General features: G+C 45.4%; 2 protein-coding genes across 2 annotated transcripts in view; one reads left to right on the forward strand and one right to left on the reverse strand.

The window, feature by feature from the left end:
* The window catches only part of brsk1b (BR serine/threonine kinase 1b), a 24,631-nt gene extending 18,464 nt beyond the window's left edge, over nt 1–6,167 (forward strand). The window contains exons 14-19 of the mRNA XM_041237739.1: nt 1,306–1,552; nt 1,999–2,047; nt 2,567–2,690; nt 2,808–2,994; nt 3,493–3,582; nt 4,553–6,167. Coding sequence (XP_041093673.1) covers nt 1,306–1,552; nt 1,999–2,047; nt 2,567–2,690; nt 2,808–2,994; nt 3,493–3,582; nt 4,553–4,749 — 894 coding nt within the window. The 3' untranslated portion in view covers nt 4,750–6,167. The remainder of the gene's footprint in view (nt 1–1,305; nt 1,553–1,998; nt 2,048–2,566; nt 2,691–2,807; nt 2,995–3,492; nt 3,583–4,552) is intronic.
* Nucleotides 6,168–12,115: 5,948 nt separating this feature from the next.
* Nucleotides 12,116–22,500, reverse strand: part of LOC121305919 (receptor-type tyrosine-protein phosphatase H-like) — a 364,307-nt gene continuing 353,922 nt past the window's right edge. Inside the window, exons 9-20 of the mRNA XM_041237579.1 lie at nt 22,409–22,500; nt 21,490–21,765; nt 21,009–21,105; nt 20,048–20,104; nt 19,222–19,303; nt 18,776–18,866; nt 18,363–18,439; nt 17,086–17,220; nt 14,877–14,999; nt 14,466–14,626; nt 14,042–14,177; nt 12,116–13,709 (exon numbers count right to left, since the gene is read on the reverse strand). Of these exons, the coding sequence (XP_041093513.1) occupies nt 13,557–13,709; nt 14,042–14,177; nt 14,466–14,626; nt 14,877–14,999; nt 17,086–17,220; nt 18,363–18,439; nt 18,776–18,866; nt 19,222–19,303; nt 20,048–20,104; nt 21,009–21,105; nt 21,490–21,765; nt 22,409–22,500 (1,480 nt within the window). The 3' untranslated portion in view covers nt 12,116–13,556. The remainder of the gene's footprint in view (nt 13,710–14,041; nt 14,178–14,465; nt 14,627–14,876; nt 15,000–17,085; nt 17,221–18,362; nt 18,440–18,775; nt 18,867–19,221; nt 19,304–20,047; nt 20,105–21,008; nt 21,106–21,489; nt 21,766–22,408) is intronic.

Here is a 22,500-nt window from a genome sequence, read left to right on the forward strand (position 1 = left end):
GACAGAGAGATATACCGAGAGATAGACAGACAGATAGAGGTAGACAGAAACAAACGGATAGACAGACAGACACACACAGGTGGAGAGAGAGACAGACAGACAGAGAGATGACAGACAGGCACACAGACAGGCAGAGAGAGAGAATGAGAGGCACTGTTGTTAGTACCACAGGAAATCTCAGAACGTGTCATTTGAAGCTCCTTACTGTCCTCTTTACAATGTGATGGCGTTTGCAGTTATTCTGAGTGCGTTGCAATACTCAGATATGTTTGTGTTTAGATGCTTTGACTGCAAGTTCAAGAGCTGCTCTTCAGTTCCAGCCATCTAGTGCCAGCGCCATCTAGTGTACAGCTAGGGTATTGCCAGCAAAACAGAACTTGATCCATAGCAGCAGATCATGTAAGCAGTTCAGTTATAGGTCGAAAATGATCCTTTGCCGATGAAATCCTTTTGGGCTGTAGAATTCAACTCAGGAACCAACACCTGTGAGGCTTGCCATCTTTTCGTTTGCTACATATATCATATATTTGATAGCGCCATCTAGTGCACAGCTGGTGTATTGTCGGCAATCCCACGTGTCACCACTAGGTGGCGCCGGCTCTTCTATAGAGGCACGCCGCGGGTGCAGAGGCATGCTGGGAGCTGTAGTCCTATAGCCACCGATTCGCAGTACAATAACTACGGCAGCGCAGCTCGAACTGAAGAGCAGCCCCTCAACTTCCATCCACTGTTTGAGTCATTGCAAGACGAACCAGGTTATTTGTTTTTTGATCTGTTTCATTGTTGATCTTGTATGAGACGCAGAGCCATACCATTCCACCCCCTGCGCCAGCCTCTGTGGCACATTCTCTCAGCCGTACCATCTCATCCCACCCCCGGGGGGGTTCCCCCCCTCTCTCTCTTCAGAGCCCCGTATTCACATTCAGCCCATCCGACGTGGCGGCCGCAGCCAGGGAGCCCCGCCCGCCGCCCGCGCCCGCCCCCCGAGGACCCCAGCCGCCCCAGCGAGTGCCCGACCCCAAAACGCAAACCCTACCTGCCAAGGTGTCGGAAAAAAACCACCTCCACCCCATCAAGTCGCTCCCTCTCCGTGAGGATGGAAACCCTACCTCACCCTCCCCCTACCTCCCCCTCCCCTTCCATCAAGGACCGAGAGGCCCTTCTTCTTCCCCTTCCATGGAGGGGGAGGGGGCGGCGGGGGGAAGAGGGAAGGGAAGGCGAAGAGAGCCCGCCACCCGCTTCTTCTTCTTCCCTTCCAAACCGCCTTCCAAATGTGTACCCCCTGCTCCTGCTCCTCTCCTGCAGGTCACCCCTCACCCCTCTCCCCGGGGCAGCCCCCTGCCCACCCCCCTGGGTACCCCGGTCCACGGGCCCCCCCCCCCGCGGGGGGAAGGCAGCAGTGGCAGTGGCAGCAGCTGCAGTGCGGGCTCGGTCACGCCCCCCTCCAGCCCTGGCGTGGGGGGCAGCAGCTCGGCTCACTGGAGGACCCGGCTGAACTCCTTCAAGAACAACCTGCTGGGGTCGCCTCGCTTCCACAGGAGGAAGATGCAAGGTGAGGGGCGCGGACTTCACAAACAGGGAAAGGAACCGCATTCACACACTCACGACTGGAGCTCGCTCTCTGTGTCTTCAGTGTGAATTCAGTGACTCACGACTGGAAGTCTCTCTCAGTGTCTTCAGTGTGAGTTCAGTGACTCGCGATTAGAAGTCTCTCACAGTGTCTTCAGTGTGAATTCAGTGACTCATGACTAGAAGTCTCTCTCAGTGTCTTCAGTGTGAATTCAGTGACTCACGACTAGAAGTCTTTCTCAGTGTCTTCAGTGTGAATTCAATGACTCACGACTAGAAGTCTCTCTCAGTGTCTTCAGTGTGAGTTCAGTGACTCACGACTAGAAGTCTTTCTCAGTGTCTTCTGTTTGAATTCAATGAAGTAGATTGCTATACAGTGATCAATTCTTTCCTGATCGGCTTGACTTGTTTTGTGTTTTTTTCTCCCAGTCCCGACATCGGAAGACATGTCCAGCTTGACCCCGGAGTCTTCTCCAGAGTAAGTAACCATGGTGATAACCCTTATAACAGTGTCCCATAGTAACAGCACAGTCTAATAAAGCATAAAGCATAGGGGAGCATTGTAAAGCACAGAGAGGTCTGGTAAAGTATAGGGAAGCATTGTAAAGCACAGAGAGGTCTGGTAAAGCACAGGGAAGCATTGTAAAGCAGAGAGAGGGCTGGTAAAGCACAGGGAAGCATTGTAAAGCACAGAGAGGTCTGGTAAAGCACAGGGAGGTCTGGTAAAGTATATGGAAGCATTGTAAAGCACAGAGAGGTCTAGTGAAGCATAGGGAAGCATTGTAAAGCACAGAGAGGTCTGGTAAAGCATAGGGAAGCATTGTAAAGCACAGAGAGGTCTGGTAAAGCATAGGGAAGCATTGTAAAACACAAAGAGGTCTGATAAAGCATAGGGAAGCATTGTAAAGCACAGAGAGGTCTGGTAAAGCACAGGGAAGCATTGTAAAGCACAGGAGATTGGAAACTATAGATGGCATCTCATTTTTTGTCCTGATAGGTTGGCGAAAAAGTCCTGGTTTGGGAATTTTATCAGCTTGGAAAAGGAGGAGCAGATCTTCGTGGTGATCCGAGACAAACCGCTGAGCTCCATCAAGGCTGATATTGTCCATGCCTTCCTCTCAGTGAGTTAACCAAATCTGCCTGAACTTTCTATAGACCCCACTGCCACAGGCTCTGCCCAGCACACAGCACCATGTTGTTGGACTGAGCTGATGTGAAGTTCCTGCCTCCTTTCCCAGATTCCCAGTCTCAGCCACAGCGTGATCTCTCAGACCAGCTTCCGGGCGGAGTACAAGTCTTCCGGAGGGCCCTCTGTGTTCCAGAAGCCGGTGAAGTTCCAGGTGGACATCACGTATTCTGAGGGGGGCGCGTCCGAGAGCAGGAAAGAGAACGGGATCTACTCCGTGACCTTCACCCTCATATCAGGTGAGCATCAGCTGCTGCTGCTGCTGCAGAGTCTCTTCCAATAGGACCTTGTTTGTTTGATGTCTCGTCCGAAGGACGGAGCACAAGGAGGTGAAGTGACTCGCTCGGGGTCACACACAGCGAGTCAGTGGCAGAGCTGGGATTTGCAACTCCTGAGCTCAAGCCCTTTTCTTTAACTGCTGGACCATCAAATCTTCTTCTTCTTCTTCTTCTTCTTCTTCTTCTTCTTCTTCTTCTTCTTCTTCTTCTTCTTCCTCTTCTCTGCGTCGATCTAAGAAAGATAAACTAAAAAAAGGTTTGATTGCCTAAAAAGAATAGTTTCCCCCCTCGTGGTCCGTTCTCTCACGCTCATAACTTCTCAGTACGTTCCTGTCAATCAGCAGATCAATGTTGCTGAAGCATCCACTAGCTGTGTCCCTGCAACTCGATGCACAGGCGTGGGATCGCTAGGGTCTTCGTCTTGTTCTTCCCATTCTCTCTCTCCCTCTCTCTCTCCAGGCCCCAGTCGCAGGTTTAAGAGGGTGGTGGAGACAATACAAGCCCAGCTTCTTAGCTCCCACGACCAGCCCTCTGTGCAGTCTCTAGCAGGTAGGTGAGCTTTACTGTAGAGCACTCTCTCTCCTCTGTCCTCTCTCCTCTCCTCTCTCTTCTCACCACTCTCCTCTCTCCTCTCATCTCCCCTCTCTCCTCTCTCCTCTCCTCTCTCTTCTCTCCTCTCTCTCCTCCTCTCTCTCCTCTCACCACTCTCCTCTCTCCTCTCTCTCCTCCTCTCTCCTCTCTCCTCTCTCCTCTCTCCTCTCTCTCTCTCTCTCTCCTCTCTCCTCTCCTCTCTCTCTCTCTCTCTCTCTCTCCTCTCTCTCCTCTCTCTCTTCTCTCTCCTCTCCTCCTCTCTCCTCTCCTCTCTCTTTCTCTCTCTCTCCTCTCTCTCCTCTCTCTCTCTCTCCTCTCCTCTCCTCTCTCTCTTCTCTCCTCTCTCTCCTCTCCTCCTCTCTCTCTCTCTCCTCCTCTCTCTCTCTCTCTCTCTCTCTCTCTCTCTCCTCTCTCTCTCTCTCTCTCCTCTCTCTCTCTCTCTCTCCTCTCTCTCCCCTCTCTCTCCTCTCTCTCTCCTCTCCGCTCTCTCCTCTCCCCTCTCTCCCTCTCTCTCCTCTCTCCTCTCCTCCCCTCTCCCCTCTCTCCCTCTCTCCTCTCCTCTCCTCTCTCCTCTCTCTCTTCCCTCTCCCTCTCCTCTCTCTCCTCTCCTCTCACTCCCTCTCTCCCTCTCTCTCTCCCAGCACTCCCTCTCTCGTCTCTCCCCTCTCTCTCTCTCTGCTCTCTCCTCTCTCCCCTCTCTCCTCTCCCCTCTCCCCTCTCATCCCCTCTCTCTCCTCTCTCAGATGAGAAGAATGGTCAGCTCTCTCGTGCTCCCAGCACTCCGACACGTCAGAACTCCCCTCTCTCTCCTCTCTCCTCTCTCCTCTCCTCTCCTCTCTCCCCCTCTCTCCTCTCATCCTCTCTCTCTCCTCTCTCAGATGAGAAGAATGGTCAGCTCTCTCGTGCTCCCAGCACTCCGACACGTCAGAACTCCTCTCTCCTCTCATCCTCTCTCTCTCTCCTCTCTCAGATGAGAAGAATGGTCAGCTCTCTCGTGCTCCCAGCACTCCGACACGTCAGAACTCCCGGCGCTCGGAGGGCGAGGTGGCAGAGCTTCACCGCAGGGGGTCAGGCAAGGACAAAGCCCGCCTCCTGCCTTCCAATGGGACGCAATCCCAGCCGTAACCCGCGGCGACCAAGCGAGCGACCTAGCAACCAGGCAAGCAACCATCTAACCAACCAAACGACAGACAGACTGACCGACAGGACAATGGGACAATGGATTCACCCTCAGAGGTTCGAGCCAATAGGAATCGAAAGGGAAACGCCCCTCGACCAATAGGATGAAGGCTCCACCCATACAGATGTGCACCTGGGAGTGCGTCAACTGGAGACAGACAGACACAGACAGACAGACGGACGGACAGACTGTAAAACGACCATCATGTAACTTGAAGACATATAGATAGGTAGATAGCTGAGCCATGCTCAAAGCATTTGTCGGAATTCTGTGTAGCTAAAACAAAAAAGGTTTCTTAGAGCTAAGCAGATGGACAGACAGACCAGCAGAAGTCTTTTTGTCCAGCTGTTTGGAGGACAGATGGTTTGACAGTGCCTGCTTGCTTCGGAACCGGACAGAGTGAGACGATGGGTCTGACTACTTTAATTTGGCTTGAAGGAGATTAAGCAAGACCCCATTTGGACGGACGGCAAAAACGATTTCGAGAGACGACAGTTTGACGAGCAGAAACTCGCACGAAGGGAAACCGACCTTGAAGGGTGGATGGCACGCAGTTTTTAAACCGATCGAAGACGCCGCTTGGACGGCAAACTGCTTTCTTGTAAACAAATGAACGGCTGCAGAAAAAAACAACACATGAACTCAACTACAGAACAACACACACACACACACACACACACACACACACACAGAGGCACATTCGTGCTTCCCTGAGCCAAAACTCCGGTTAGTATTATCGCAAAGATGTGTGTATAAATACGAAATCTACTCTAATGGACAACTCAGAACTGCCGCGCTGAAGAAACTAAAACGGAAACGAAGACGTCCCAGAATCCTCTTCTTCTCTTTCTATTCAACCAGGATGGAAAACAGAGCCTCCCTCTCGCGGGAATGGGGGTGTGGAGTTTGTCTATTTCACTGTATTTGTCGCACGATACCATTGAAACCGTTTGCTTCTTGTTATGCTTTGCTAGGGGTAAGAGGGAGCGGGTTCGAACTGGAATGTACTCAGCATAGCCTGAGGAAGAAGACTGACGATTCAGCCCCTGTGTTTGTGTTATTCCCCTCAACTACGGCGCTGCCCAATGCAATATTCCAGTGGAGGAGCTGTACATAGCTGTATTCAGTCAAGGGTTTTACTGAATGTTGCCCCAGGAGCTTTTTAGCCGTGGCAAATGCAAGAAGTCCTCCAAGTTTGGTTTCGTTGAATAGAGCTGTAGAACTGGAGTGGGGATGAGGAGCCAGGATTGTTAATTGAATCCGACTTTAATTGATCTCTGAACAGCACTGCTAAAGGCACGGCCGCGTGGTGAGCAGGGGGGAGTCACACAGTCTGGGGAGCGCAGGGGTCCCCGAGAGGCTCCCCTGGTAAAGGCACGGCCGTGTGGTGAGCAGGGGGGGAGTCACACAGTCAGGGGAGCGCAGGGGTCCCCGAGGGTCTCCCCTGGTAAAGGCATGGCCGTGTGGTGCGCAGGGGGGAGTCACACAGTCAGGGGTGCGCAGGGGTCCCCGAGGGTCTCCCCTGGTAAAGGCAGCACCCCTCGCGTGCCCCCCAGGGTAACACAAGTTGCCCACAGGGCTGCCCAGGTGTCCCTCCCTCCAAGGACTGACTATCGACCTCCCAGTCGGTCGGCAGGCCGACTTTAATTGATCTACAGCCAGCCTCCCTCCCTCCCAGTCCCTCCTCAGCTCCACTAGAGCCAGCCTCCCTCCCTCCCAGTCCCTCCTCAGCTCCACTAGAGCCAGCCTCCCTCCCTCCCAGTCCCTCCTCAGCTCCACTAGAGCCAGCCTCCCTCCCTCCCAGTCCCTCCTCAGCTCCACTAGAGCCACACTCCTTCCCCTCCCAGTCCCTCCTCAGCTCTCCACTAGAGCCAGCCTCCCTCCCTCCCAGTCCCTCCTCAGTCCCTCCTCAGCTCTAACCACTAGAGCCAGCCTCCCTCTCCCCCAGTCCCTGCTCAGCTCTAACCACTAGAGCCTCCTCCCTCCCCCCTCCTCTAACCACTAGAGCACACTGCCCTCCCTCCCTCCCAGTTCCCCCTCAGCTCTAACCGCTAGGCTAGGTCCCATTAAACCACTTTGACCATTAAGAACCAGTTCATGCGTTGCACTATATTTAATTAGATTTAACTTGCATTTTTTTTTATGCTTATATAATGTACATTTATTTATTTATTTATTTATTTATTTATTTATTTGATTTTTGTGTTAATTTATTCATGATCACGCACATTTTGTACGGAATTCGTTTGTGAACTGATTCGTTGATGTGACTGAATGTTATAATTTTCCCTGTTGTTCAACGGGACAATGTTGAATGTTATTCCCATGCAGTTCGGTTTCTATCCCACACGCTCTGCTCTTGCAGAGAGAACATGGGCAGAAGTGGCATTCTGATGGCGTTAAACCGTGGTCTGGTTGGTTGTTGAGTCCTGTTGATTTTGACGGTATTTAGTAGTTTGGACTCATTCTTCCAGCCTCCGCTGAGGTGGTTCTGACCCACACAGACAGCTGAGATTTAAATGGAAAATAAAGTGAATTTCCTATTCACTGACTTCAAAACTAGAAGCAGAGTTGATGCGCAAATAAGAAGTGATTGAGTTGATTTTTAACTAACTGTTTCAACGTTGAGGTTTTAAAAACCGGGCAGCTTGGCTAACGTACTAAATTTAGGGTTATAATGGTATTTGCAATCTTCCATAACTATTAAACATTCAATAGTGATACATTTAAAAATACTAAAGGAAATGTTCAATTCAAATGTTTCCACTATAATTCTCTCTCAGTGTCTTCAGTGTGAATTCAGCAACTCACGACTAGAAGTCTCTCTCAGTGTCTTCAGTGTGAATTCAGCGACTCACGACTAGAAGTCTCTCTCAGTGTCTTCAGTGTGAATTCAGCGACTCATGACTAGAAGTCTCTCTCAGTGTCTTCAGTGTGAATTCAGCGACTCACGACTAGAAGTCTTTCTCAGTGTCTTCAGTGTGAATTCAGCGACTCACGACTAGAAGTCTTTCTCAGTGTCTTCAGTGTGAATTCAGCGACTCACGACTAGAAGTCTCTCTCAGTGTCTTCAGTGTGAATTCAATGACTCACGACTAGAAGTCTCTCTCAGTGTCTTCAGTGTGAATTCAATGACTCATGACTAGAAGTCTTTCTCTGTGTCTTCAGTGTGAATTCAATGACTTAAGTCTTTCTCAATCTGAAATCTGTATAAAATCTATAAAATTATGATTACAGTGCCTGACTAATTTTATGATACCAAACAGATAGAATATAAAAGCCCCTAATCAATAACTCATATTGGTGTTTTAGGTGAGTTGTTTATAACTATATGTGCAAATTTACTAACAGCTTTTTTTAAACAATCTGTAATCCAATATGTCGCTAATAGCGTACACATGAATATGAATTGCATGCTCTGTCTGTTTGAGACGTCTATGGAGAGCCTCAAACGTATGATTTACCTTAAAACTGAAATGCAGCTAGAAGACATAGCCACAAGTTAATTATTTTTTATATAGCACCTTTCATAGTGGACCACCATCACAAACTGCTTCACAAGATACGAGACTAGGGTGTGTGAACAATGCATCAGCTGCAGAGTCGCTTACAACAACGTCTCACCCCAAACACGCAGCGCAAGGAGGTTCAGTGACTTTTTTTCAGCTTCTCTTGGCTCCTGTCGGTCTCACTCGGCCATTGAAAGGTTTTCTCTGCCTTTTCAGGAGAAAAAACAACTAGAGACCTGTGCTTGATGTATATTTGATGATATTGGACAGGGTCCAACTTCAGAACGGAAAGGGAAAACTGTAATGTCGGACCTGGTCTGACACAGGACCGCAAATGGTTAAACCAGGCTCAAAGGGAAACTCCATCAAAATGCCACCGGCAAATAATGTACCTGTAGCTTTACCACTGTTTAGATTGAATTCACCAGACACTGTGTTACTCTCTGACGCCCCCTGCAGCGTTGGAGGTATGACAGCAGGGTCAAGTTTTGTTTCAGAGAGGAGTGATCATACGAGGTGTTTGGCCTATAGTAACACTTATGTTTTTTTTTTTTTTTTTTAAGTGAAACTAACATAATTATCACCAAATTGAAGGCTAGACTATGTTCTCTTTAAGGACTTATCCCCAGGAAAACAAAATGCAGACTAGAACAGTTTGTATTTTCTTGTTTTATTCCAGTAACCATGTAAAAATGACATTGGGTGTTTTTTTAAAAGTTGCTTAACTTATAAAAGACATTGATTCGCTGTTGAAGATATAGGCAGACGTTGCTTTGGTGGAGTTGTGTGGTGTTGAATTGGCTTGTGAATTCAACATTAATTCTGCCTTTCATTACCAACGACCGATATCTCTACCGGTTGCGCACTATAATATTGTTATAAAGATGTTTGCCATTATTTATAATTGGTCCCAAATAACCATGATAATCATAATTATCAGCCAGTTTATGGAACAAAATATGTTCATATTTACAAAAAAATAAAATAAACCTGCTTTTCTTTTATTGCTGTCATGGGCAAATGTATGTTATGAGATTAAAAAGCAACCATAAACAGTCTTCTATGTAAATGACTAGATTATAAGAAAGAAAGGAAAACTTAAAATAGCAACTTGGTACAGGTAACAAATATCAGTTATATTAACTAAGTCTCATTTTAAAGCACACCTGTGACCTGGCTAGAGCTCTCTAACAAGTCTCCAAATACAGCTGGTACATGCCAGATATTATGAATTACACACTGGTGTGTCTTTACTTAGCGCTCTACTGTGGCCACGTGCTTTAAACTGGATAAAAATTTCCTAGGAACCGAAAATGATATACAGCATGATCCTTAACAATATAATTAGATAAGACAGCTGTGATTTTTAACTCCAGTACCAACTTTCAAAACGACGAGTGCATTAAACACAATAGTCCGTTTTTAAGTCTGCAAATTTTGTGCTTCCTATGAATGTAACTCTTCAGTTTTCTGTTCCCAGGGTTACGGAGCAATTCTAAATGAGCGGGGTACACAGCTACTGCACGGGACTATCTGATGAATCAAGTCACCGATTCGATCGAAACCCTTAAAGAAATTGAGCAGGGACTTCAAAAATCACCCAATGCTAAGTTATATGCAAATCTGCTTCCTCCATTGTATCAATGCATGCATTATGAAATATATACAGAGTCCATGCTGAAATTGATGCCAGACCATAAAAAAAATCTTATTAAAAAAAGAGAGAAAAGTAAATTCTTGTGTGGTTCTTCGTAAGGGTTACTATAGTTTCGCGGTTTGATAATAATGACGTGGTGACTCAGAATGTAATCACAAATATGTCAGTTGAGTTTAAGGATGGTTTTATCTTAAGTGCACTGTTTTGTTTTTTTCTGAAAGGATAACAACCAAGTTAGGGTTCTTGATATTCTATAAGTAGGTTAAAATGTAACATTTAGACTCATTTGGTGCATCACTATTTTGGTTAATATTTTTTGCATCCCCCCCCCCCAGCCTTCAGATATTGGCACAAGCAGCGAATTGGTTAGTGAGCAGCCAATGGGATAGCCAGGGTTGTTGTGAATTTGTTTGGGAAGATTCCTGCGATAGAATTTCAGAGTTTCCTCAAGTTCTTAATATGTTTCCGATGTTCTGAAAATGATTTGGCACCGTTTCAAAACCTTCACATTGTCCTTCAATTTCTTGAACACGTTTTGCAACCACCATATTTAAATTGTGGTTTGCCCAATTTGTGACTGAAAATAACACCAATTCAAAAGTCTTAAAGAACTTAAGAGTAAGGTACATGTCCCCTCGTGTTGCTGCAAAAGACATCAGACGGGAAACACAGACTCAACACAAACAGGTACTGATGGGGTAAAACTGAAAGGCCACAGCCTTCAGTTCTTTTATTAAATGATAAACAAAATAAAAACAAACACAAAACAAAACTGGACGTTGGCAAATGAAACCAAACAAGTACCGTGCTGGTTTTCAAGCCAGCGGGCATAGCAATTGCTTACTTTAAATTCACTTTGAACTCTGAACGCCTCCCTCGTTCTCCACTCTCGAGCACCCCTCCAATAATGAGCCAGGAGCGGGTCTTTTATATTTGTGGCTGGAGCCTTAATTACCTATTAAAGGATGATCTTATTAAGGCTCAAGCCACATTCCCACGAGCTTTACCGGGATGAGGATTCAACCCCATCCACACCACCCAAACTTTGAGACCGGCTTTTTCGAGTCCTGAGGCCCAATTTTTCTGACCTGCTTCCAACCCGGACCTGTTACTACAGGACCCGACCCAAACCCGCAACTCGCTACAGCACCGTCTTCTTAGCCACGACCCGACCCAAACCCACAAGTGTTTGTCCTTTACCTAATGCCTGCGTCGACTGACTCTCACGCTCTAACATTCACACACAGATATCTCAACCATTCTCCACGGACTGAGTTTATACAATAGGCTATACAGCGTGGCAGCTCCCTCTAGTGGTCTGGATGTATTTTAACATTGTAACATATTAACTATCTCTACTTACTTTACTATAAAATATCTGTCTATTCCTTTCGCGCCACCAGTTGAAAGGGAGCCACACCTGTCCTTTCACAGAGGTGACGCGGCAGTTTTGCGGCTGTCGTTTACAAAAACACAAAGCCAGGTTTCACAAGCAGTTTATTTTCATTTGCTTTGATTCCTAAAAGAATCCCACACATCTGATTTACCTCTCGAACTACATGATATAAACCCTGCGCTATCTTTTGTTTCACCTCGTTCACAAACATTTTTAATATCACCAAGCAGGCGTGATAAAAGGGTCGGCCGACTCCTTGATCGCCTCTTGCTTTAGAGCAGGAAATTCTGGTCCGTTTATCTTCCAGTACGTTATTTTGGAAAGGGTTACAGAGGAGCACGCTGAAAGGACAGAAAACTTTTTTGGCGATTAAAATTCAGACCTGAAATTTTTTTTTTTGACTTCTGAAAAATTCACGTTCCGCCCCGAACCCGACCCGTTTGTCTGGGTCACCCGCGGGCCCTGCGGGTCCCCGACCTGACGCAGGACTCTGCCACGCATCATATAGAGGAAACACGAGGGGACGAAATCAGGAACGAGAGGCAGAACTGCTTTATATGAGATACCCATATACTTTTTAAACGCACTGTCTACTTCATCATTATGTATGCACACGTTAACTAAAAAAAAAAAAATGCAAACGAAATTGGAATGAATTAAAAGAAAACAATCAGCTGGATGCAAACAGTAGAATTAAGAAAATAAAGTTTATCGAATGTACTTGTGTCTGTGTGTTGATTTAAAAAAAAAAAAAAAATGTGTTCTGTTAGCACTAAACCCCCCCCCCCAGTGTAAAACAGTTTAACCCTGCTCTGAATCTCTCAGCTCCTGTCTCACTGGGCTCTATTTACACTCCCTGCTTGTAAAGACACAGTCTCGCCTGTAGGGGGCAGTGTAAAACAGTTTAACCCTGCTCTGAATCTCTCAGCTCCTGTCTCACTGGGCTCTATTTACACTCCCTGCTTGTAAAGACCCAGTCTCGCCTGTAGGGGGCTGTGTAAAACAGTTTAACCCTGCTCTGAATCTCTCAGCTCCTGTCTCACTGGGCTCTATTTACACTCCCTGCTTGTAAAGACACAGTCTCGCCTGTAGGGGGCAGTGTAAAACAGTTTAACCCTGCTCTGAATCTCTCAGCTCCTGTCTCACTGGGCTCTATTTACACTCCCTGCTTGTAAAGACACAGTCTCGCCTGTAGGGGGCAGTGTAAAACAGTTTAACCCTGCTCTGAATCTCTCAGCTCCTGTCTCACTGGGCTCTATTTACACTCCCTGCTTGTAAAGACACAGTCTCGCCTGTAGGGGGCAGTGTAAAGCAGTTTAAACCCTGTTCTGGGTCTCAGCTCCTGTCTAACTAGCTTTATTTACACTACACCCTTCCTGCTTGTAAAGACACAGTCTCACCTGTAGGGGGCAGTATAAAGCAGTTTAAATTCTCTGAGTCTCTCAGCTCCTGTCTAACTAACTATATTCATCCAACACCATCCCTGCTTGTAAAGGCGCAGTTTGACCTGTAGGGGGCAGTGTAAAACAGTTTAAACCCTGTTGTCTCTCAGCTCCTGTCTAACTAGCTCTATTTACACTACACCCTCCCTGCTTTTAAAGGCACAGTCTCACCTGTAGGGGGCAGTGTAATGGACCGTATATAACATGGTGGTTGAGGGGCATGGCTGGTTACTGGCAGGAGGGAGACTCAGAGACAGGGAGCAGCAGTTAAAGCAGAGAGGCACCTGTTTATTTGCAAAAAACAAACTGGAATAAATAAACAAGGTAAACGAATCCAAAATAAAGGTAAAACAAAAAACACAAGAAAGGCTTAAACAAAGCATTTGGGTCCCTTGTATACCATGTCGTTTGGCCTTGATTGACCATCAAATATTCAATGTAGACCCAGCCACATTCCACATGGGGTTAGCTGCATCCCTGCCAAACTTAAAATAAGAGCGAAGCTTTATTGAAAGACACCCACAGCCAATATAAAAAGCAACCTGGACGAATGAACATCCAATAATAAGGGCCTATAAATCTTCACAGCTGAATCTCAATTTAACATCTATAAATAGTTCTTGTTTTTAATCAGTTCAATGTTTATAATAATAATAATAATAATAATAATAATAATAATAATAATAATAATAATTTGGGAGTCTGTTTTGTGATTGAACGTCTGAGAGCAGAAAGAGGCGGGGCGAAGTTAAGCAGCGTTCTCATTGGTTGCGTTGAATTCCCCGAGAGCTGTAGTGTTGACAAGGACCATGCTCTTGTCGATATTTCCATCGGGGTCAGAATTGTTCATCTTACCCTGGATGGTGTCGAGCATGCACTGGTTCAGGAAGATGTACTGGGACTAGGAGGGGAAAGAGATGGGAATGAGAGCCTTACTGTGGGACACTTTTATAAGGGTTAGTCTACCCTGTGTTTTAATATGCTTTACTAAACCTCTGTGCTTTACAATGCTTCCCTATGCTTTATTAAACCTCTGTGCTTTACGATGCTTCCCTATGCTTTACCAGACCTCTTTGTGCTTCACAATGCTTCCCTATGCTTTACCAGACCTCTCTGTGCTTCACAATGCTTCCCTATGCTTTACCAGACCTCTGTGTTTTACAATGCTTCCCTATGCTTTGTGCTTCATATTTGCTTGAGATCCTCTCTCTTGGGTCTCTGCGCTGGACCCACCTCTGTTTGGACCATGAGAGGCCGGTGGAGCCTCATCTTCTGAACGAAGCTCTGGATCCCCACAACCTTCTCCCTCTCTATCTGCAGCAGGAGGGAGTCGAGAGCAATCAGGGTTCCAGTGCGCCCCACTCCAGCACTGCAAGAGAGAGAGGAAACGTGGAGCTTCTGAAAGGTAGCCTTTTGCGATTCAATGCCTTTTAAACCTGTTTTAGCCCCCAAAAAATGTATTTTAAACAGCGCGTGTGAAAATAAACAGCGCGTTTGAAAATAAATTGGACCCGACGCACCTGACAAGCGCTGAATAAATGGACAGAAAAGGGTTAAGAAATATTGCTGTCTATCTCATGAGGTTTCCTGGCTGAATATCAGTGCCACTCTGTCACAGGTGTCGCTTTGTGACGGTGCTGGGATCACAATCCGGTACCTGCAGTGTACGAGGGCCGGACCGCTCCCTTTCCGATCGTCCAGGAATTTTCGGACTAGAGCCCGAAATTGGATGAGGGTGGCCGTGTTGCCTGGAGTACGGTGATCCGGCCAGGCGGTGAAGTGGAACTGTCTGACCGTCCGGGATTCGGTGGATTTCGTCTGGGGGGAAAAAACAAAAGGAAACACAAGGATAGATTCGAGGATTTTTTTTAAAACCCTGTCGTGGTTTATCGCTTAGATAATAAACACTAGTATTACTACCATTTACAAAACTCATTACGAAAAACTTCATAAAAATAGTTATGGTTTGATAATAACACTTTTCCAGTGAATGCAATTTTAAACAAGGAGAGGAGAAGTTTGCTCTCTTGGTGGCATCTCTGTTCTTTTACTGAATTCAGACGCTCACGTGTTTGACAGTAAAATCCCGGAGAGTCCAGTCAGGCAGCTTCTGTTCAGAAGATGTGGTGACTGAAATACATCCGTAGGTGCAGGGAGTGTAGTCTAGAGGCCAGTACTGCTCACACTTCACCTGGGGAGAGGAGAGGAGACAGAGGGGTAAGAGGAGAGAGGACAGGAGAGAGGAGAGGACAATGGAGGGAGGAGAGAGGAGAAAGAGGAGGACAAGGGAGGGAGGAAGACGAGGGAAGGGAGGAGAGAGGAGGACAAGGGAAGGGAGGAGAGGAGGGGGTAGAACGAAGGGGGAGGGGAGAGAGATGGGTGAATGGAGAGGAGATAGAGAAAAGGAAAGAAGGAAGCGAGGGAAGTGAGGGGCAGGAAATGGGAGAGGTGAGGAGAGGAGGGAAGAATAAGGAGGTAAAAGTTATAAATCAGACTTTTACGGACATTGCAGATTAGGCTGTTTAAAAAAAGTTGAGTTGATTGAGTTAGGGGGGCAAGAGAAACTCTATTCTCCCTCCCAATACATGTGATACTCCTATTAACTCTATTTTTTCAAAAGAATTATCATATCTTTGAGTCACTTTTTCTACATTAATTGATATGAGGAAAAAAAAACTTAAAAAAAAGGAGAAAGGAAGGAAAATAAATGTATTTCAAGGGAATTATGTTTGAATTTTACAGAGGGTTGATTGAAATACAGTTGAAATAAAAGAGGCTTCTAATAAAACCCAGATTATGAGTTGACTAAATAAAGTGCAAAAAAAAGGACATTTAAAAAAGGATGGAGAAGTCTATACTTTGACTTGAAGTAATCTGATAGTATGCTATAATCCAGTGATCCAGTTTACAGTTAAGGATAGGTTTGGGATTAAGGTTTGGATTGGGGTTAAGATTAGGAATGGACATATGGTCAGGATTAGGGTTGGGGCCAGGGTTGGGGTTGAGTTTGAGGTTTAGGGTTAGTGTTGGTATTAAGGCTAGGATTAGGGTTAGAATTTAGATTTAGGGTTAGGGTTAGGATTGGAGTTGGAGTTAGGGTTAGGTTTGTGGTTAGTGTTAGGGTTAGGTTTGTGGTTAGGGTTAGGGCTAGGGTTGGGTTTGTGGTTAGTGTTAGGGTTAGGTTTGTGGTTAGGGTTGGGGTTAAGGCTGGTTAGGGTTGGGATTGCGGTTGGGGTTGTGGTTAGGGTTATGGTTTGGGTTTGGGTTGGAGTTAGGGTTAGGGTTAGGATTAGGGTTAGTGCTAGGGTTTGGTTTGTGGTTAGTGTTAGGGTTAGGTTTGTGGTTAGGGTTAGGGTTGGGGTTAAGGCTGGTTAGGGTTGGGTTTGCGGTTGGGGTTATGGTTAGGGTTATGGTTTGGGTTTGGGTTAGGGTTAGGGTTAGGGTTAGGGTTAGGGTTAGGGTTAGGGTTAGGGTTAGGGTTAGGGTTAGGTTAGGGTTAGGGTTAGGGTTTGGTTTGTGGTTAGTGCTAGGGTTTGGTTTGTGGTTAGGGCTAGGGTTGGGTTTGTGGTTAGTGTTAGGGTTAGGTTTGTGGTTAGGGTTAGGGTTGGGGTTAGGTTTGTGGTTAGGGTTAGGGTTAGGGTTAGGGTTTAGGGTTTTAGTGGTTAGGGTTAGGGTTAGGGTTGTGGTTAGTGTTAGGGTTAGGTTTGTGGTTAGGGTTAGGGTTGGGGTTAAGGCTGGTTAGGGTTGGGATTGGGGTTGGGGTTGTGGTTAGGGTTAGGGTTAGGGTTAGGGTTAGGGTTAGGGTTAGGGTTAGGGTTAGGGTTAGGGTTAGGGTTAGGGTTAGGTTTAGGGAATTCAAAGATTTAAAATCTATCCCAAATGAAATGCTGCTCACTGCATTACTTCCTTCACACTATAAGTTATTACCAATACATATTATAAGTACACTATAAATTAGGGGAGTAAATCGAGGGTAGCGAAATTTGGCACTCAAAATTTTAGTGATGAGATTTCTGATTGGGTGTTTTGGAGTGAGATTTCTGATTGGGTGTTTGAGTTAGAGATTTCTGATTGGGTGTTTGAGTTAGGGATGAGATTTCTGATTGGGTGTTTGAGTTAGGGATGAGATTTCTGATTGGGTGTTTGAGTTAGGGATGAGATTTCTGATTGGGTGTTTGAGTTAGGGATGAGATTTCTGATTGGGTGCTTTGGAGTTAGGGGTGATGGATGGAATGGCCAATCAGGCTGCAGTTTGATGATATCACTCCAGGACTTACTTGTGAATTCTCGACGCAATTGGTCAGCATGACGATGGCCTCCACCTGGTTCTCCCACGCCATTCGCCAGAAGTCTTCCACAGTGTTGGGCAAGGGGCCCTGAGCGGCGATGAACTCCTTCGCAGTGTGATAGCCCTGTTGAGGGATTCGTTGCAATGTTTTACAATAAGCGTTATGAAGAAGACTCAAATAACAAGCCACTGTATACGTGGCTTAATGGACAGAACAAAGGTGGAAGTACAGAGGTGACTTGCATAATATGAGAACGGGGTGATAGTGATGGAACACAGCAACTGTTTTGTAACCAATTCGCTTTCTACACATAAGGGAGATAAGTAGCTAATAAACGCTCTGAGAAGTAAAGAGATTGTTGGGCTATTCGGGAGATGCACAATGACATCCATCTCTCCTGTGGTAAAAGAGGTCTCCATACGGTCTAGAAAGAAGTGTCTCTCCGACTCGACTAACAGACTTGCACTCTCTCTATCTATACATCCGAACAGCCAAAACATAATCAATCTATTAAAGACACACTACCGGGAAAAACAAAAGCAATTGACAGATACAATTGTCACAGCTGTAACTGTTTGAAACTCGATGACCATTGCATTGCGTCTAGAGGAATAATCTCAATAACCGTGTGTTTCTGTATTACTGAGAATCTCTGAATGCTGAGCCTTGAATGTAAGTATAATAAATGTGATGGAATTGAATGTACTCACTGTTGTCAGGTATCAGTAATAACATGGATATTATATTATATTAGAGTTCCACAATCCTTACTATGGTAAAGAAAAGGAAAATGTGCTCAAATCATTTGGTTTCAATTTCAAATAATCATTTATTATTTTTGTAATGTGTGCAATGCAGCAGCGTGATCTATTTTGTGTTACCGGTAAAAAGAAAGGGCTCCAGGTATTCATTTGGTTTTACTGCTGTGCTGTATACTGTACAGGCCTACTGTACAGCTTCTTATTTTACACAATGTAATGTGTACAGAGAACATCATGCTATTTCAGCACAGCGAGTTATACATTTAAAATGGACTGAGCGCTATAAATGTATAAATATATAAATGCCTAAATGTTTTTTTTCAAATCAGACACCTCGTTATTTCAGCCAAAATTTCTATCTCCTGATGTGTGCAGTTTAGGAACTGTATATAGACGTTACTTACTATATACACGTTACTTTACTAGTAATCAATTAATGAAGGATCATTGTACTCCAAAGTTTGTTTCCATTATATAAATACCAACTGAAGGAGATGCACTTACCGGCACGAAGTTCGCATTGATATAGTCTGAGAATGGATCTCCATCAATAGCACTCAACTTAACACGACACCAGTCATCTGAAAAGAAAGGGGCCACAGTATGAGAAACGATCCAACGACTTCGTCACCCAGAACTGCACTGGATCAGAAACTCCAAACCAGAAGAGACTGAGAGAAAAAGTCAAGTTAGCAGAGAAACGTTTTAATGCCTTCGTCATCCCAGAACTGCACTGGATCAGAAACTCCAAACCAGAAGAGACTGAGAGAGAAAGTCAAGTTAGCAGAGAAACGTTTTAATGCCTTCGTCACCCAGAACTGCACTGGATCAGAAACTCCAAACCAGAAGAGACTGAGAGAGAAAGTCAAGTTAGCAGAGAAACGTTTTCATGCCTTTACTTAGCGGGTAATACTTACATGGCAGGACGTTGGTAAATCTGTTCTTCCCTCGATTCTCCGGTAGGAGGGCAGCTTTGCTTGTCTGCTCAGTGCCAATCGCTCCCAAACTCTGTAATGATAAAAAAAATATACGATAATGCATCAGCAGCATTTCAAAGCTTTTTAACATACATTTATAAAAGGAGATTAAAAAAAAAACAAAAAAAACAATTGCTCGACTGAGTTTGGGTGCTGCTCCTGAGTTCCAAGTGCCTGCTATCATTATTGTATTACTCAATTACTGGTCTCCAGTTCTAGCTGACACCCATAGACATGTATTGGACCCACATGTATTGTGATGCATATAGCATTGCAATCTATGCATCGTGACATTATCGTTGCACTCCTATTGAAATATGAAGTAATTTACACTGTGCAGGTGAGCCCCTCAGCTTCTCAGGTTCTTATTGATGGAGAGATCGTACCTGATATTCCTCTGCAAATCCAATATCAGAGTCCGCCTGCTGTCTGTGGAAATAGTCTGCAAACTTACTGACTTCGATCGGTCTGAAACACAACATTCAATGACAATAAGATTAATAATACAGGAATTATGATAATAGCACACTATCTATCTATCTTACCATTATCAGATCTGAATCAAACTAAAATATCCCACTACTACCACCAGTATATTATCTATCTATCTATCTATCTATCTATCTATCTATCTGTCTGTCTGTCTGTCTTCAGCTGACATATCTCAATCTGTCCATTTTTCGGTCTATCTATCTATCAGTTAATCTCTCCATCTGTCTATCAGATCTCAATCAAATCTCACTCTCTCAGAGCTAGATTGTGCCTAATTATTTTACCCCCAATTTTCTCCACAGTTTAGCCTGTCTAATTCCCTCAGTGCAGCGATTCCCCACACAGTTCAGAACTGAAGGTCAGCGGGAGTCCTCCTCTCACCAAGCCAATCACCTCATTACACCCTGGAGCTCCACAGCAGATGTGAGCTACCGCCCCCTAGAGGACAAAGGACAGCCCTGCTGGTGTCTGCTTGAGCAGCCTGGCCAGTAGATGTCGCTGTAGCGTGGTCACTCAGTAGTAGATGTAGTCTCCCTAGTGCTGTCTGAAAGCATGGCTCGTGCAAAGAGATATTTCTCTAACCCAGTGCAGTGCCAGCTACAAAGCAAATGTTTTGCTAGAACATCTTTCCAAACTGTGCATGGGAGAGCTGTGTAGCGAATGGAAATGCAGGGCAGATACTGGAATAACCAAGAAAATAATAGAATGTTATTGACTTACTTGATCTTCTTACATGTAAATTCCAGAGCGACGTCATCTTTGGAACTAGAACTAGAACTGAGTCAGGCCGAGAGGTGAACAACAACATTGAAATGATGGGACGTGATTGCACAGATTCAGAAATCCAGCTTTAAGGAGTTTTTCCAGAAGCAGACCCCGTGGTTTATTATGAGTTCAGAAGCTGTTGCTCAGTGCTGGCTGCCTGCCATTGTATTTTATTGTGAATCGGTACAGCCCTGGCTAGGATAACAGCTCCCAGCATGCCTCTGCACCTGCAGCCGTGGTGAGGGATTCTGGGAATTGTAGTTCTTTAACTCAGAGCTATGCTGTAGTCTTGTATCACAATACAAATCATTTCAACACCTCAGTTCAGCTGCCTGCCGCAGTGTAACACAGCCAGTGTCTCTATAGCAGAGCCAGCGCCACCTAGTGATCTGACACGTTGGATTGCCAGCAATACACTAGCTGTGCACTAGATGGCGCTATCGCTGATATAAAGATCAGCCAACATGAGTCTATGGCAGGCAGCTAGAACTGTAGAGCAGCTCCTGAACTCAAAGCAACACAGACTGAGCAATTAAAATAAAAAGCTGTATTTGAATGATTTGGAATGATTGCTTCATAAAGAAGCCGAGGGGACAGTAAATATCTTGCACTCCCTCTAGTGGTCATTTCGAAAACCACATTCTCGCTTAAGAAATTAGCCCCCTCTAGAGGTAGAAAGGGGAAAGCTCTCTAGCAAGCCGGGTTAATAATTGTTAATAAAAACATTCGTCAAACATTCGTTTAATTTTCTTCTCTCTATGGAAACTGCTTTAGATTACTCTGGTATTTTCTAAATCAAACCATGCTGTGTCCAAGTGCTCAGATGGGGTGGCTGTTTCACAGCACGCTGGGCTCACTGATTGTGGCCAAACACCCCTTTATAAAGACAGACGGACGGACAGGCGGTCAGACGTACCCCAGGAGGTCAGGATATCGTCTCAGGATGAACAGAACGAGAAAGACCACGAGGCAGATGAGTATTAGAACCCCAAACACAGCGCCGACGATGACACCTGCAAACAAATACAATAGTGATCATCTATCTCTGTCTATCTATATATCTATATAGTGATCTGTCTATCTGTCAATCTGCCTATCTGTTTGTCTGTATTTATCTGTCTATATATCTATCAATCAATCTACCTATATGTCTATTAGCTAATCTTTCAGTCAGTCTGTATCACTTCGCAAATATCAAAACGGAAATATCCCACTGCGAACACCAATATACTGTCAATCTATCTGTCTAGCTATCTTTTCATCTATATATCTATCAGTCAATCTTTCAATCAGTCTATCAGGGAAAGGGGGTGGACACTTCTATTAGTTTAGTGAGGAGCCAGGCAGTAGTCTTGTACTATAAGAGAAGTGAAAGGGGTTGATTAGCAGAGCCTTACCCGTCGTGTCAGTTTGGCACCGAATCGAAACGGCTCTGAAGCTCCTCTTCTCTCCAGACACGGTCGTCACCGAGACGGTGTAATACTGAGCCGGGCTCAGCCCGTCGATTCTCGTCTCACACTGGACCAGCCCGCACTTCGCTATTTTCTTTTTGTCTCCGTTGAACACGTCCACTTCTATCGCCGTCCAGAGTCCAGCAGGGATACCCCAGTTCAGCAACAGACTGTAACCCCCAGACACTGCAGAGCACTGGAGAGAGCTCACCTGAGCAGGAACTGGGGATAGACAAGGAGGGGGCTTAAAGGACTGATCGACATTCATACTGAGACCTCCAGTATTCCAGCATGCCTCACTCTCTACCCTCTCTTGGGCTAGTCTAACCTCCCTCTCTCTGGTTACCTAGTCATGTTGTTGATGCTGAATCACTGGGATCCTTTAAGGAACCACAAGGGATGTATCTAGTAACAACGGGAACAGAATGACTTCCCCTTTAAGAGGGGACTTGATCGAGAGAATTGTGGGATACTTGACCGAAGTTTTTAAAGTTCATAAAAGGAGTTGACAGTTAACTCGAAGCAATACTCTAGGGACAGAAAGCAGGCCCAGAGACACACAGTGTGGAAATTAAGTGATGATGAATTTATAACAGAGAGGAGGAGACACATTGGTTCCTAGGGGGGAACAAACATTTGTTCCTGGGGGGAGAATATATTCTGGGGGGAGAATATATATTCTCTGACCCCAGAATAGACAAGTTGTCTTTGACATTATTTCTTCACATACAGTGTAATGCATTACCAGAATTTGTTACCCGTCTGAAAAATGTTACTGGAAAATGCAATCAGATTACAGTAATCGGATTACATGCAATGCGTTTCTTCCCAGTAGAAGTTTCTCTTTTCTACGGGGGTCACTCACCTGTTTGAAAGTTTGTTTTCTCCTCAGTGCTGTTTTTCTGGATGCCACCTTCAGTTTTGAAGCTCCTCAAGCTGATGTTATAGCACTCTCCG

The sequence above is a fragment of the Polyodon spathula genome, chromosome 45 (assembly GCF_017654505.1).
Source record: "Polyodon spathula isolate WHYD16114869_AA chromosome 45, ASM1765450v1, whole genome shotgun sequence".
Classification (NCBI taxonomy): domain Eukaryota; kingdom Metazoa; phylum Chordata; class Actinopteri; order Acipenseriformes; family Polyodontidae; genus Polyodon; species Polyodon spathula.